At 38.3% G+C, this 15,728-nt stretch overlaps 1 protein-coding gene across 1 annotated transcript in view; it reads left to right on the forward strand.

Annotated features, from left to right (window-relative positions):
- The first annotated feature begins 3,060 nt into the window (after window positions 1-3,060).
- Window positions 3,061-15,728, forward strand: part of cacng1b (calcium channel, voltage-dependent, gamma subunit 1b) — a 20,200-nt gene continuing 7,532 nt past the window's right edge. The window contains exon 1 of the mRNA XM_014014919.1: window positions 3,061-3,938. Within this exon, the coding sequence (XP_013870373.1) occupies window positions 3,698-3,938 (241 nt within the window). The 5' untranslated portion in view covers window positions 3,061-3,697. The remainder of the gene's footprint in view (window positions 3,939-15,728) is intronic.

Below are 15,728 nucleotides of genomic sequence, written 5' to 3' on the forward strand. Positions count from 1 at the left end.
CTAAGCCTTTTGGCTCAATGTCCATAAACCAAMTGAGTTAACTGGGTTTATTAAAGCTTTTAGCTGCATGTGTTGCAGATAAAACATTGTTCTTTTTGAGTTCTACCCCTCAGCAGGTTTAACAATTAAGCAAAAATAATTTCTTATTTCCTCTCTTTATCATATGAGCTACTGTTCCACATATCTAGTCCTCATTAATAACTGTACTCACACTGCTGAGATTCAGAGCTTTTAATCTAACCTGGGAAATCATTTTTTGATTAAAACATCTAATACAACACAATCACCACATCAGCTCTTTGTTGTTTTGTCTAATTTCATCTTTTCTTTTCCATTCTCTGCTCATTAACTCATAATTCACCGTCCCACCATCGCCTCTGCTTCGCTGAGATCCCAGAGTTTTCTGGAACAGATCAAATGAGCAGAGAGGCTGRCTTCACAAAGACGTGTCGTAATTGACCCTGATGTTTCAGAGACAGAGATTTGCATGACCCCCATAGAAATGGCCTCGGGGTWATCCAATTTAGCTTGAGCAATGCTGGCTGTCATTAGCCAATGAACACAGCAGGGCCTCTCTGAAAGCAATTCTATGGGTAAAATTAGCTACCAATTAAAGTTGGTTTATTACGGTGGAATCAAGGTTCTGACAAGGAAGCAGGCAAATAGTCAACGACAAATTTTCAGTTTTGATTTCAGCAAAAACAACGTGTTTGTTGATGCAATATATTTCTGCTGGCAGTCCAGAGAGTTAGATTTGCCTCTTGCTGGATGTTTTCATCGTTTTTCCACYGGTTTTTCCCTCCTGAGTCGATTGACACCAGGTGATCCCTCCAGTATGACACACGGCAGCATTGTGGGTGGTGTGTCTTCCACGCTTTCCCGTCTGTTGCTTAGAGACAGTGCTGCCRTGAGGTATTTGGTCTGTCTACAGCCACCAGGAGACCGTGAGCAAATAACGCAGGTCAGAGGGTCACCCAGGAAAACGGGCAGCACCAGGAGACACTATAATTACACACTTATAAAAGAGTGCTCTCTGTCACTGGCTTGGAGAGGACTCTGCCTCTGGGAGGGGGGCAGCTTTTCTTCAGATGTAGTCAGGTGGATTATTTACTCATCTCCTCTCAGAACTGTTTAAAACCCTTCACTGCTGGGTTTCTTTTTTTTGAAAAMAAGTAATTTATCTTTGATAACCATTAACCAGTTAACCATGGATTAATGTGAGAAATCAGCCCGAAAGAAACATCTTCTCAAACAGTTTGGGTCTGGGAACCCCGTACAGGGGAGGGACATTTCCAAGGACTCCCTCAGAAACCTCATGCTGATTAAAAATAGTTTACTGCCACTTTAACCTTTAAATGCCATGGGAATAATTGTTGTTTCCTTGGTTTGTTTTACTGCCAGAAACGTCCCCATGTGTTCTATCTATCTATCTATCTATCTATCTATCTATCTATCTATCTATCTATCTATCTATCTATCTATCTATCTATCTATCTATCTATCTATCTATATGTGTGTATATATGTATATGTACATATATATATGCACTTTTTTAAAACAATATGACATAATTAATAATTTACTATAATTTATTTTGTGGACCCCTAAGCTATGTATCGTTGGCCATGGGCTGTCCTAGGACCTCAATTTGAGAACCTCTATTCTAGTTGACAGACTCAATATAAAAACATTTAATTTAATTTAATTTAATTTAATAAGATCTCCATGCCAAGCCTTTCACCTTCCATCTTTTTCACTGTAATTTTAACGTGTTTTAGAAAGCAGAGATGTGAGTGAGACCATGGCTGAAAAATGGGCCATGATCATGTCTATAAAATGGGACACAGAGGTTTATAAAAAGCTCATTCATGAACATTTCAAAGAAAAAAAATTGATGGTGGATTAGAAGTGCAGTATGTCAACGTTTAACATTTTACATTGCCCCAAACTATGGGTGGATCTGTTGCCTCTATGTTCTGACCAGATAAGCAGCAGAAAACCAATGGATGTTTGGACAATTATTACTTTATTATTATTTTGGGAAAAATGATTTGAATTATGTTCAATCTTAAATATTTTTGGCAACCCTGACTTCTGAAATAAAAAGCTTGTCAAAATGTGGTGTCAGATCTTAAAGGGGACCTGTCATGCAAAATCCACTATTTTCACAATTAAATACATTTTGTTGCGTATCTTCTGAGTGCAGAAATTTGGAACTTAGGTTCGCCTAGTGCTGCAAAGTTATCTTTATATTCTGTTTGGGATATATATATTTTAACCCATTCTGTTTTCTCTATTTTCTATGATACTTTCTGAACTACATCAAAATATTTGCAGTACAGTCTGGACTTAACAAAAATTTGGTCGTCTTCATTATCTTCTGGCTCCTCGTCAGACTCTGGCTCCAACATGTAAAGCTGGATATACAAGTCTTCCATTGTTGACATCTTTAATTAATTTGAAAAAAAAAATTAAAGTCATAAATCCTTCTATCAATCTAGAATGGACTGCTCTGGGAGGAGGGAGCGGGGTGTGAAGTGTTTTGTTTAGGTTTTAAGAAACAGTGTCAAAATGAGTTGATCTGAGCCACACCTCAGAAAAGGGGTGAGAGAGGGGCTTGTGGAGTTACAATAAGAAGGAATTCAGACCAAAGCATTTCAGTTCCATTTTATATAGACCCCCTACTGAATGATTTAAAGGTGAAAAAGATGAATTTAAAAGCATGATATGTCTGCTTTTAATTTGTGACACTATGAAACAAGGTATAAAACACTCCGCTCACTTCTAAAAACAAAGAAAATTGTTACGATAATGTTAAAAAAATCTCAGTATCAAGGACAAGAAACCATGTAAATGAAATAAACATCAAGATTTGCAGGTTTTTGTTGAAACTCTGTCTTTTGTCCTCACAAAATCTGGATCAGCTTCTTGCATCAGGTGGGACCTTCAGTTCAAACCATGACAGCTGATTGGCTGAGGAAGTAGATCAGTTCATTCAGATGACAACTAATAAAGGAAATCTTCCTCTCCCCCCAGGAGTCTCATGGCACACGGGGCCCGAGACAACAAAGCTGGAACAGGATTGGACTGCATGAGAGAAAGACGTGACAGAAAAAAGTTGATGGATTGATAGATTTTTAGCACTGAAGTGAAAAATTGAACAGTGGTGTCAAAACTTGCTGGATGTTTAGTTTGCATCTTCTTTGATGTTGTTGCTATAACTGCAGTGGAACATTTACAATCAATAACCTAGCGACCATGCAGTCCTCATCTATCTCTGATGATCACACTGGTCAAGTAATTGGAGTAAAAGGTGCAAACACATCCAGGTACGTTCATAGTTTAGCTGAATGGCCTCAGCTTGCCAAAGACAAACAGTGAGGGAGTGGAAAAGAGGAGCGAGGAAGAAACTAGGGCGCTGTTATCTGGCCCCTTTTTTTTTACCAACCACCAGGCACACGGCAGAGAAAGGAAACGAAAGAACCTTGGAGAGCAGGAGAGGCGAGAGGACATCAGCCGTGTGCCGAACACGAAAAACGTCTGAAGTCCACATCTGACGTCAAAGACCAAAGAAGGGGAACAACTTCAGTTGCAGTCTGCGCCATCACTCACTCAGCACTTCTCACCCTCCTGCCACGCACAACATGTGCACGCTCGTGCACACTTCTACAACCTACCACACACACTGAGCGGCAACATGTTTGAGGAGCAGGTGACCAAAGTCAAGATCATATCTGTGGTGATTGTCATTGGGATGTCGGCCATGCTGGCTGCAGTGGTGACTGACCACTGGGCTGTCCTCAGCCCCCGTGTAGAAAAGCTCAACGCCACATGCGAGGCGGCCCACTTTGGCCTCTGGAGGCTTTGCAAGAAGACCATCTTTATAGTGAAAGAGGACCCTCAGGGCAAAGGATGTGGCCCTATCAGCTTACCTGGAGGTATGGACCCTCTGTCTTATTACAGATAAATTACTTAGGATGCATGTTATGTTGTTAGGTACACTAAATATGTTTATGAATACCTAAATTTAAACTAAAAATGTCTTATGGCAGAGGTAAAGTCAATCTAGTCAATCATTGTAAATGACATTTTCTTATGAGACACTATGGTACATTGTCCTTTGAGTATGTGTTGAGGGTGAATCTCAGCTACTACCAGACTAAATTTTAGCCCAAAATTTGAAAAGCTGACTGACGTGTGGCCATTTCTGTGTTTGCAAAGGTTAATTGGTTGTATTGGTCATCTTGAGTTTGATTGACCTCATTAGCTTATCAGTTGTAAATGTACATCTAATGATAACTTTTTGAGAGGCTCACTAAAATCTCTCCAGTATTCATGAAATATTTTACCAACAGACTGAAACGTTTAATGCCAAAATCTTAAAATAAGATGTTGCACAATGTGTGGAGCATTGTATTTGTGTTGAGAATGACTCTTAGCTACTACGCCAAGTTTTAGTGTTTAAAGGAGACATTTCATGTTTTTAAATACTTTTTTCATGTTTAAATCATTCATGCAGGTCTATATAAAGTGGAATTGCAATGCTTTGGTTTGAATTCCTCCTTGTAACTCCACAAGCCCCTCTTTCACCCTTTTGTGAGGCATGTCTCAGATCAACTCGTTTTGAGGCTGTCTCTTTAAATTCAAACAAGGCGCTTCACAGAGCGGCACATGTTGGCATGCACACACATTTCCACAAACATTAAAGTGCGTTTGGACTAAAATGTTTCACAGCTCTGAGGCCAGCCTCTCAACGAGCTGTCTYTTTTTTTCTCCACAGAGGAAATCACCAAACAGACTGTCAATTAAACACTTCCGAAATATCAAGTACACAGAAAGATAACTTCTGTACTTCTAAACCTTATGTCTGTCAAAAACAACGGGAGTTGTTAAACCATTTGTCATGATGTATTCTGGCACTTTCTTAAATAAAATCAAGGATTGCACAGATGTTTTAACTTCCACATCTAGTTTTTTCTGCCTGACACAGAATGTCAGAGCAGATTTGTGGCTGGCTTTGATCAAACCAGGAGCTAAACTGTCAAGAAAGTATTTTTTTTCTGATGGCAAACCTTGTGTTTTAGATACATTTATGGTTCAATCACAGAACTAAAAGTGAAGGTACTCTTCAAGCTCCCTTTGAAAGCTTTTTAAAGATTGCTGCCTTGAAAGTATGTCTGCTCATTTGTCTGTCTGTTTGTAAATAATCTCATTAACCAGATTACAATTTCTTTTAAAGTAATCATAGAACTGACATGTACAACTTATTAATCTTTATAGAAAACACAATTCAAAATGACTGCCACAGCAAATTAATCTAAAAATGGCTCCAATTGTATCAATTTTGAAGATACTTAAATGGTAAAAAAAACAACATACTGATTATTCAGCTCATTTTCTGAGTCCACTAACATTTTGTTATTATTTAGCTCACTGTTCTTACATTTTGCTAATTTTTTGCTAAGTGTTAAATTTAAATGTTTAAAATTATGTAAATATTAAATCCTAAATCAAAATGTGTAAATCTAAATGCATCTTAATGTAGAGGTTCACAACCTTTTCTGTTGGTGCTTGGCTTTTGTTGAATAAGGAGGACTGAATCTGACATTCAGTGGGGTGCAAAAGTTTGTGCAGCCTTGTTAATTTTCCTAATTTACCTTTATAAATCAATGATTGTTTGGATAAAAAAATCAGTTAAATATATCATATAGGGGACAAACACAGTGATATTAGAGAAGTGACATGAAGTTTATATGATTTACAGAAAGTGTGCAATAATTGGTTAAACAAAATTAGGCAGGTGCATAAATTTGGTCACCGTTTTCATTTTATTGATTTCAAAACCTTTAGAACTAATTATTGGAACTTATACTTGGTTTGTTAAGTTCAGTGACCCTTGACCTCCATATACAGGTGACTCCAATTATGAGAAAGGGTATTTAAGGGGGCTATTGTAAGTTTTTCTCCACTTTGCATCTTTTCTGAAGAGTCGCAGCATGGGAGTCTCAAAACAACTTTCAAATGAGCTGAAAACAAAGATTGTTCAGCATCATGGTTTAGGGGAAGGATACAGAAAGCTATCTCAGAGATTTCAGCTTTCAGTCTCCACTGTGAGAAACATTGTGAGAAAATGGAGRACCACAGGCACAGTTCAAGTCAAGGATAGAAGTGGCAGACCAAGTAAAATCTGGAATAAACAGAAGTGAAGGATGTTGAGAACAGTCAGAGTCAACCCACAGACCAGCACCAAAGACCTACAACATCATCTTGCTGCTGATGGAGTCAYTGTGCAKCRTTCAACWRTTCAGCACACTTTACACAAGGAGATGCTGTATGGGAGAGTGATGCAGAGGAAGACTTTTCTCCRCCCACATCACAAACAGAGCAGCTTGAGGAATGCTAAAGCACATTTGGACAAAGCAGCTTCATTTTGGAATAAGGTGCTGTGGACTGATGAAACTAAAACAGAGTTATTTGGGCAGAACAAGGGCCGTTATGCAGGGAGGGAAAAKAACACAGCACTCCAAGAAAAACACCTGCTACCTACAGTAAAATGTGGGGGTGGTTCCATCATGCTGTGGTGCTGTGTGGCCAGTACAGGGAGTGGGAATCTTGTTAAAGTTGAGGGACGCATGCGATTCCACCAATATCAGCAGATTCTGGAGACCAATGTCCAGGAATCAGTGACAAAGCTGAACCTGCACCGGGGCTGGATCTTCCAACAAGACAACCACCCTAAACACTGCTCAACATCTACTAAAGCTTTCATGCAGAGGAACAAGTACAACGATCTGGAATGGCTATCTCAGTCCCCAGACCTGAATATTATTGAAAATCTGTGGTGTCACTTAAAGAGAGCTGTCCATGCTCAGAAACCATCAAACCTGAATGAACTAGAGATGTTTTGTATAGTAGAATGGTCTAAAATACCTTCAGCCACAATTCAGACTCTTATTAGAAGATAGGAAGCATTTAGAGGCTGTTATTTCTGCGAAAGGAGGGTCTACTAAATATTGAGTTAAAGTTTTGTTTTTTGGGGTTTTTTTTAGTGCCCAAATTTATGCACCTGCCTATTTGTGTTTAACCAATTATTGCACAGTTTCTGTAAATGATATAAACATCATTTCACTTCTCAAATATCACTGTGCTTGTCCCCTATATCTAATATTTAACTGTTTTTTTATCCAAACCAGCAATGATTTATAAAGGTAAATCAGGAAAATTAACAAGGCTGCTCAAATTTTCGCACTCCACTGTAATTACAAATAAAAGCTGAAATATATGAATGGACCAACAAATGAACTCAAAATGGACCAATTAAATTAAGAAAGGATACTTTTACCTCATATTTTTTTCATTTAATTGACCTTCATATTTATTTTTCCAGCTTAGTTCCAATAAATCATGTCTTTTAGTTTTATTTTAACTTACATTTTATTGTATAAAAAACATATTTTTTTCTTTTAATTCTACATCTCATTGATTATATTTGACCTTTTTTAAATAAAATTTCACACATTTTTTTTATTCCCATGTGTTGCTTTTACATTTCTCTGTCCCCTGTATTTACTTTACCTTATGCATGTTGGCCTCATTATGCAAATAAGGTGGGCGGAGCTTCTCGGGTCAGCTCCTCACCTGTTAGTCAATAGACAGGTGGGAGCAGGAATCATATGCAGATCAACTGTGCAYACTTGTGCTGCCTCAGTTTAGCTTAAAGTTTAGCATTTAGTTTAAAACAAAGGCAAGGAGGAAAACACTTACYTCTGCCTTTGTTTTATGTCAGATTTGGTCCTCCATAGTTGATGTCATCATCTGACACAATAGCAACCACTAATGCTGCTAACACGGGTAACAATGCTAACGCTTCCCTAAAGGGCATAAAACTTACAGATTGTGTGGCCCCTTTGTTTAAAACTTTGGCATTAATTGCTGAAATCAGTAATGTGTGTCTGTTAACAAAATATCTTAAGAACCAATACAAAGGTTTTGGTAAACCTCTCGAGATACTGTATACTAGCATCTAGAAATGATTAAATTTCGAAGTCAACCCTGGTTAAGAAAGCCACAGCTACAGTAAGTCACCATAGCAAATACAGAAACGTCTTTAAATCAGTCAATTTAGCAGATCTTGAGCTCAAATTTGGTGTTGCAATGGCTGGAAGTTGTCTAAAAGACATATTCAAAGCACCAACAACTTATACTAGATCCGTGTTTGAAATTTCATAGGTTCAAACAAAGATCTGGCACCTGTTACACAATCATGTAGTATCACACATATAAAAATAAACAAAAATAAATCCATGTTGCATTCTAAAGGCATTTCCCCTTCTGAGCTAGTCATGTTGCTTTAATTATGAGGCTCTATCTGTGCACACCCAGCCCCTGGGTAAACCATGTCTCCTGGCCTCTAGCTGTGTGTGCGTGCCTTGCAGCCTAACAGAGAGATTTCACTCCGACTCTGTCATTGACTTTGCCTCTGGCTCCAGCGCCTCAGGATCAGTACAGACCTTAATGAAGTGTGGCTTCCTGCTCCAGCTCATGAGTTAGAGTACACCTGGGAGACTCGGGAGGAATGAACGAAATTGAGGGAAGGGAGCAGATGAGTGTATCTGGGCTGGAAAACCTCTTTTTGAGAGGGGGAGACGTGGCACGGCGCCCTTTTTAGAGTTCCCAAAGATGAAGGGAGGCTTTCAGTGAGGCGAGATGATGCCATACTATGTTTTATGGATCACATGTAGAGAAAATCAGACGAGGGTGGACATTAGATGGTGAGGTGGATGAAACTGAGGCTTTCATAAAAGAAACTTGAAAACGCCACAGCTCAGTGATCTTTTTTTAAAAAGACTTTTAATTTATCTTTTTGTAAAGCTAATCACCTGTTGAAGTGATGAAGAGGAGACTGCAGGTGACAGATTCACAAATCCAGTTTGACGAATGAATCAGTGAATCAGGGTTAGTAAAAACTGGCTAATTTAAGTTTGAATTTCTCAAACCTTTTTTCTGTTTTTGTGTACTCCTCTGAAATTCTTTCAGCTTGTTTGTGTTGATTTCGAAATACAGCACACTTTCTTGTCTGCACTCATTTTCATTAGCTGCTTTCATAATGAAGGTTGTAGGAACTGGGAAGCTTCTTGTAGAACAAGATTACATTTGGTCCATTTTTTCTTTGTTTACCTGTTTATTTGTTTGTTTACTGGTGAACAATCTGTTTATTTTCCTCTTAACTGGTGCCACATTTRTCGGAAAAATCCATTTGAGTGCTGAGCAGCAGAGTTAAGTATGTGGGTTGCACCTATGAAAAACTTGCCAAATCTTTTCTGCCAATAGCAAACAGCTTCACAAAGCTTCCAGCTATGCAAAAAAAAAAAAGGTAGCAGAAATTCATGACCCCAACTGTTACTGATCAGAAAACATGTCAAACAGATTCACAGTCTTAACAATTTACAACTGAATTTTTAAACTCACAAATATGGTCAAATTGACAATTTTGCATCATCTTATATTACAGAAGATCCTCTCCAAACTCCCACTTGGTGTTTTTCTTCTCACAGTGGAGTCCCTGACCATGACTTTGAGTCATGTGCTGTGAACAGGTGAATTCATTACCATGTCAAATTGCAATGATTACATAATACTTTGCAGTCCAAATGGATCGATCAAAGGGTTCGGATGTGGCATATTGATGATCACTGATGTAAGGGGATATTTCATCAATGAGCATGTAATAAAAAATATTTTTTATCAATTTTCTAAGTAGTGTAACACATGAAAATATGAACAAAAGCATGGGTGTCAAACTCAGTTACACAGGGGGCTAAAGTCCAAAACTTGGTCTAAGCCGAGGGTCAGTTTCTGTCATTTCATACTGAAGAAAAGCTGAAATAAAAAATTGTTTTTATGGGAATAWAAATGACTTTCCAAATTATGTTTAATATAGTTTTACGACAGGGGTGGGCAAGTCATTTTTACTGGGGGCCACACGAGAAACTTGATCTATGTTAGAGGGCCAAAATCAACAATACCTTGTACTTAAATCTGCTTAACAGAGATTTTTCATCCATTGTAAAGAGAAGTTGTTGAGATTCCAATGAATTTGAGATGTTGTGTAAAATGTAAAATAAAACAGAATGATTTGCAAWTTATTTCCAACCTGTATTCAACTGAATATGACAAAGACAAGATATTTAATGTTCAACTTATTGGAATTGGTGTTGTATTAAAGTGAAAAAATGAGAAACCCTAAAACTATTTTGGGGMCGAATAAAATAATAACATGGACCAGAATTGGCATGCGGGCCTTGAGTTTGATACAAGTGAACTAGAGCAACAGAAGCTTCTATTTTGTAGGACTGTATTCCTTAAAGGGATCCCCAATTAGTTGTAACGTTAGACTTTATATGATAAACATATACTTTAACTGTAAAATACAGACTGTAAAAATACTGTAGGATGTTCAGTTTTTACATATTTTAAACTAAAAGTTTAAAAACATATTACACGGACGGGGCCATTTTATTTACACGCAAAGCATTCTGGGTAAATGATGACCTGGATAGGTCATCGGTGTGAGTGAGCTATATCCACCCTGAAGGTTAATCTTGGACAATATCTGATGATCGACTCTTTTAAATGAAACCAGAGAGCGTTGACAGAGAGGAGAAGGTAGAAATGACTCAGCCTGTMACTGAAAATATGGATGGAGGACAACAGAGCTGCTTCATGGAAGAAGAACCCCAGCTTAGCCTGTTAGCTTTAGCRTTAGCCCCGGTGCTATCACCATACATATGTATTAGCTCAGCGCTACACATTCTCCTCTCGTCACTGAAGTCCTCCGTCTACATGACAGAGAGGGGAACGCAAAAACCTGCAACTGAAAATATGGATGGAGGACCTCAGTTTAGCTTGTTTGTCACGCTAGCGCTGAGCTAATACATATAAGGTAATATAGCGTGAGGGCTAGCATGAAGGCTAACAGGCTAAGCTGAGGTTCTTCTTCCATGAAGCATCTCTGTTGTCCTCCATCCATATTTTCAGTTACAGGCTGAGTCATTTCTACCTTCTCCTCTCTGTCAACGCTCTCTGGTTTCATTTAAAAGAGTCGATCATCAGATATTGTCCAAGATTAACCTTCAGGGTGGATATAGCTCCCCAGCAGCCTCGCACCGATGACCTAGTTGATGTCATCATTTACCCAGAATGCTTTGTGTGTAAATAAAATGGCTCCGTCCGTGTTAAAAAATGTTTTAAAAATTTACAAAACTAAACAGCCTACAGTATTTTTACAGTCTTTATTTTACAGTTAAAATAAATGCTTATCAAATAAAGTTTAATGTTACAACTAATAGTGGATCCCTTTTAATGACTTGATAAATACTTCGAGTGTTTCTTCTTAGAGGAGAATGTTGCTCCAAAGTCTTTCCTTCAAATTTGTTTCGTAGGATTGTTACAGAGGAATATAATCTGAGTAGAGGTTTTTCTACTCATGCAGAATGACCAACTAGTTCAGGGTCAGGGTGAATGAGACACGCGGTGATGCTCGATTCACTATTCCACCAGGAGCTGTGATAACTAGGACACAACARCACAGGAGAGCCCTTTCCTTCCTCATGATGCTGTGTTTTTGTGTGGTCTGACTTTGATCATGAAAGTCAAATGATGACGATCGTTGAGTAAAAAGATAGTAGGAGGTTATATATRCATTCATGCTTTACAGACATTGTATTTATTCAGATTTCAATGCTGCAGATTGTTTTATGAGAGCTGAATTCCTCCAACCTTTGTTTGGCTCTCCACTCAAAGCAGGAAGCTGACGGCTCGTGGGAGGAAAATGACCAGGTGTTGAGAACAGTGAAAATGGTGTTTCAAGGTGACATCAGACACTTCTGAATGTCTGAATTGTAGACACCATCGAAGCAGAGGTGGCAACTATGATCTGTGAAGATCTGCTCTGGGAGGTAATTTTCCTTCCTCTGAACGGCTGGAAAAATATGATGTCCGACCACATGGAAGCCGTAAAACAGCCCCGATAATAAACTCCTCTCCCTCGCCTCTTTGTGCGCGTTTGCATAGGAACATGCACATGCYCACAAAAGCTCCATTTAGGCTGGTTATTTCCCAGCCGTGTCATCCATAAAGTGTCTGTTTGGATTTTAACGGCACTCAAGCTGTCATGCGTCATTTGTGGAAAGCTAATTTTTACAAGTCGTTTGGGTTCACCGTTTAGCTGCTGTTGTGATGCAACCCCCCACCAAAAAGCACCATAACCACGTCTTTATGAAGAAGTGCTGGAGTTCTCTCCTTTCAACACCGGAATCATTATTCTGCTGGGATTTTTTTTTATTTGTTATGTTAAAAGAGGCATATCATGCAAAATCCACTTTTGTAGCTGTTAAATACATTTTGTTGTGTACTTGGAGTCTCAATGAGTGCAGGAAAAATTTGAATAGTCAGTGCTGCGTAGAACCTTCTGTACTTATTTTTCTGTTTTGGTCGTATTTTTCAACCTGTTCAGTTATTTTCTTAAATGTTTTCTGAACTATGTCAAGTTAGAACTTCTGAATAAAGTCTGGACTTACCAACTACAACTTGGTGGTCTTCATTCTCCTCTGGCTCTGGGTCAAACTCTTGCTTTGAGACACACCWCAGAAAAGGGGTGAAAGAGGGGATCGTGGAGTTATAATAAGGAGGAAGTCAGACCAAAACATTTCAGTTCCACTTTATCCCAGCTGAATGATTTAAATGAGAAAAAGAAGGATTTTWAAGCACTATACAGTATGTCCACTTTAAGTCCAATCACTGTTAACTRCTCAGGTTCATCAGTGATGTAAACTGTTATAACGTTCCCCATGTCTTTAGTTGCTCTCAACATATTAAACCAGGGCTATTCAACTAAATTACTCCAGGGGCCACAGTTACTGCAGGCCAACAGCTCAGGGGCCGAACAGCCAGCAGATAAAGTCATTATCTAAATAAACCAAGTATTACAAGGATCTGTTACCTTCGAGTTTATTTTGCTGCATTAGTCATGAGTACAACATACAGAACCCTATGTAATACRGTAAATGTAGTGATAATTAAACTATATCAAAAACAAAAACAACACATTATGCCTCCTATTTCACACAAATAATATTTTGGCATGTCTGACTAAACCCATTTTATTTTCACTTTCATAGTTTTATCTTCAACTGCTTGTTGTTTTAACTACTTTTGGGTGTTCATAGAAAAGATTTTTACCACCTTCAAGACCTTCAAGACAAGATTCTGACATTTTTGTAGATACAAAACATGTCTATGTTGCACTAAAAGAACTTAGTGCAGTGTTTCCCAAAGTTGGGGTCGGGACCCAAAGTGGGGTCCCGAAACATCAAGGTGGGGTCCTGAAAAGATTTTCTGAATTAATTACATTTTTGCCTTAGTTGTTAACAAAGGAGTGAGGTTAGTGTATTTAAAGTGGATRAATGTAGTATAAAAAAATATTGTTACTATGCCCATGTTTAGTTGACCTGATACAAATGTTTATCATCCAAAAATACTTGTGGGCACAGGTCTCTGCTACTGTTATTTTGTGGGCCAAAAGCTGAAAAGTTTGGGAACCACTGCACTTTGGTTCCCAAAGTTGGACTTGGGACCCAATTATGGGTCATGAAGCACCTTGGATAATCTCCAGAAATCAATTTAAAGGGTAATAAAATAATTGCTAATATAATATTTTCCCTATAACTATTACAAAAACACAAAATAAGTATTTATAAGTATTTATTTTTGTGTACAAGCTGTTTAGACTGTCAAAAAGCCTGTGTTTTCAGAGTTATTAACAAAGTTTGTGTCCTCAGACCAGTAATATTTGGGGTCACAAGTTTTTGCCATGGATATTTTGTGGTTCAGAAGATAAAAAGTTTGGGAACCACTGACTTAGAGTAATTAAAATAGAAAAACAGGGGGTTTTTTGGGCTTAAGATGAATGAACCAATTGGCGGGCCGAGCTTTGGTCACTCGTGGGCCGGATGTGGCCTGCGGGCCGCCAGTTGAATAGCCCTGCATTAAACTGAGAGGAGAAAGTTACATCAGTAAGGTGTTCCGTTTCATTTTAAACTCYCCGTCCATCAAAGAGAGAGCTCGACAGATTAATGGCAAGAGGTAAAACTAAAAACGACAGGCGATACTTTGCTCTAATCACCCCCCCCCCCCCCCCCCCCCCCCCGGAACTAAATCTGCCCATTAGGAGGATGGCAAGGTCGATGATACGCACCCAGATGTTCTCCTTCAGCATTCCATGTGGCGATGAGACAAGATTTGTTTTTAACCTCTTCACTGGAGCTGGAGGTTTACCCACTGTGGATCCTAAAGAAACCACAAGAATATTCAGAAAGACTATTAATAATGACAAACTGTTGTCCTGCTGTGACAAACAAACAAAACAAATGACAAAAATAAACTCATTACATGACTTTTTTTCTCCACCTATTGATCAAAAATCCATTTTTGTTCATGGTATCTTGAAATCGTAATCTAAAGCAGCTTCTTTAATTTTGGGGTCACAATCCCTAGTAAGGGGTTGTGAAATTTTTTGGTTAATTACACTTTTCCTAATACTTTCTTTGACATTTCAAACTCATCATTAAACACACATTAACATGAATYCAACATGCAATTGATAAATATAGATGTAAAATAACATAYTTCAGACTGAAATGCACACATTTTAGTGAACACACCAACTGAAATCTGCTTCACCTACATCCTGGCATTTGATGCATCTCTCCATCAGTTTGAGGATCCCGGACTGGAAAATGTTGAAGACCCCTGGTCTGAAGTGTATTTTATTTGTTTATTCAAAAGACATGCCAATTARTCATCAATACAGTAAAGTTTTAGTTTAGTTTTGTTCAGTTTTTCTTATCGCCCACCTTTTATTGGCATATGATAATGCTTTTGCCTGTTTGTCATTAGTGTTGGCAAGGTTTCTAATGAACCAGTGAACGTTTGGCTGATATGGAACTGAAATTTGATCAACTGAGAGTCGTCAGTAAACTATACTTTGTGTGCTACATATTGCACAAGAACATCACCCTAAACCCGGGCTATTCAACTGGCGGCCCGCGGGCCACGTCCGGGCCACGAGTGACCAAAGCTCGGCCCGCCAATTGGTTCATTCATCTCTTAAGCCCAAACCCTCGGTTTTTCTATTTTAATTTCTCTAAGTTATTTTAGTACAACATAGACATGTTTGGTATCTACAGAAATGTCAGAATCTTGTCTTGAAGGTGGTAAAAATCTTTCTATGAACACCCAAGACAATTTAAACTACAAACAATTGAAGATAAAACTATGAAAGTGAAAATAAAATAGGTTTAGTCAGACATGTCAAAATATTATTTGTGTTCAATAGGAGGCATAATGTATTATTTTTGATTTTTGATGTTTAATTATCACCACTTTTATAGGGTTCTGTATGTTGTATCCAACCATCCATCCATCCATCCATCCATCCATCCATCCATCCATCCATCCATCCATCCATTTTCTGTACATGCTTCTTCCTTTTCAGGGTTGCATGGGTCACTGGTGCCCATATCCAGCAGTCACAGTGTGAGGGGCGGGGTACACCCTGGACAAGTTGCAAGTCCATCACAGGTGTATATCTGTATGTTGTACTCATGATTAATGCAGTAAAATAAACTATTTCAAAGATAACAGATCTTTGTAATACTTGGTTTATTTAC

The sequence above is a fragment of the Austrofundulus limnaeus genome, unplaced genomic scaffold (assembly GCF_001266775.1).
Source record: "Austrofundulus limnaeus strain Quisiro unplaced genomic scaffold, Austrofundulus_limnaeus-1.0 Scaffold120, whole genome shotgun sequence".
Lineage (NCBI taxonomy): Eukaryota > Metazoa > Chordata > Actinopteri > Cyprinodontiformes > Rivulidae > Austrofundulus > Austrofundulus limnaeus.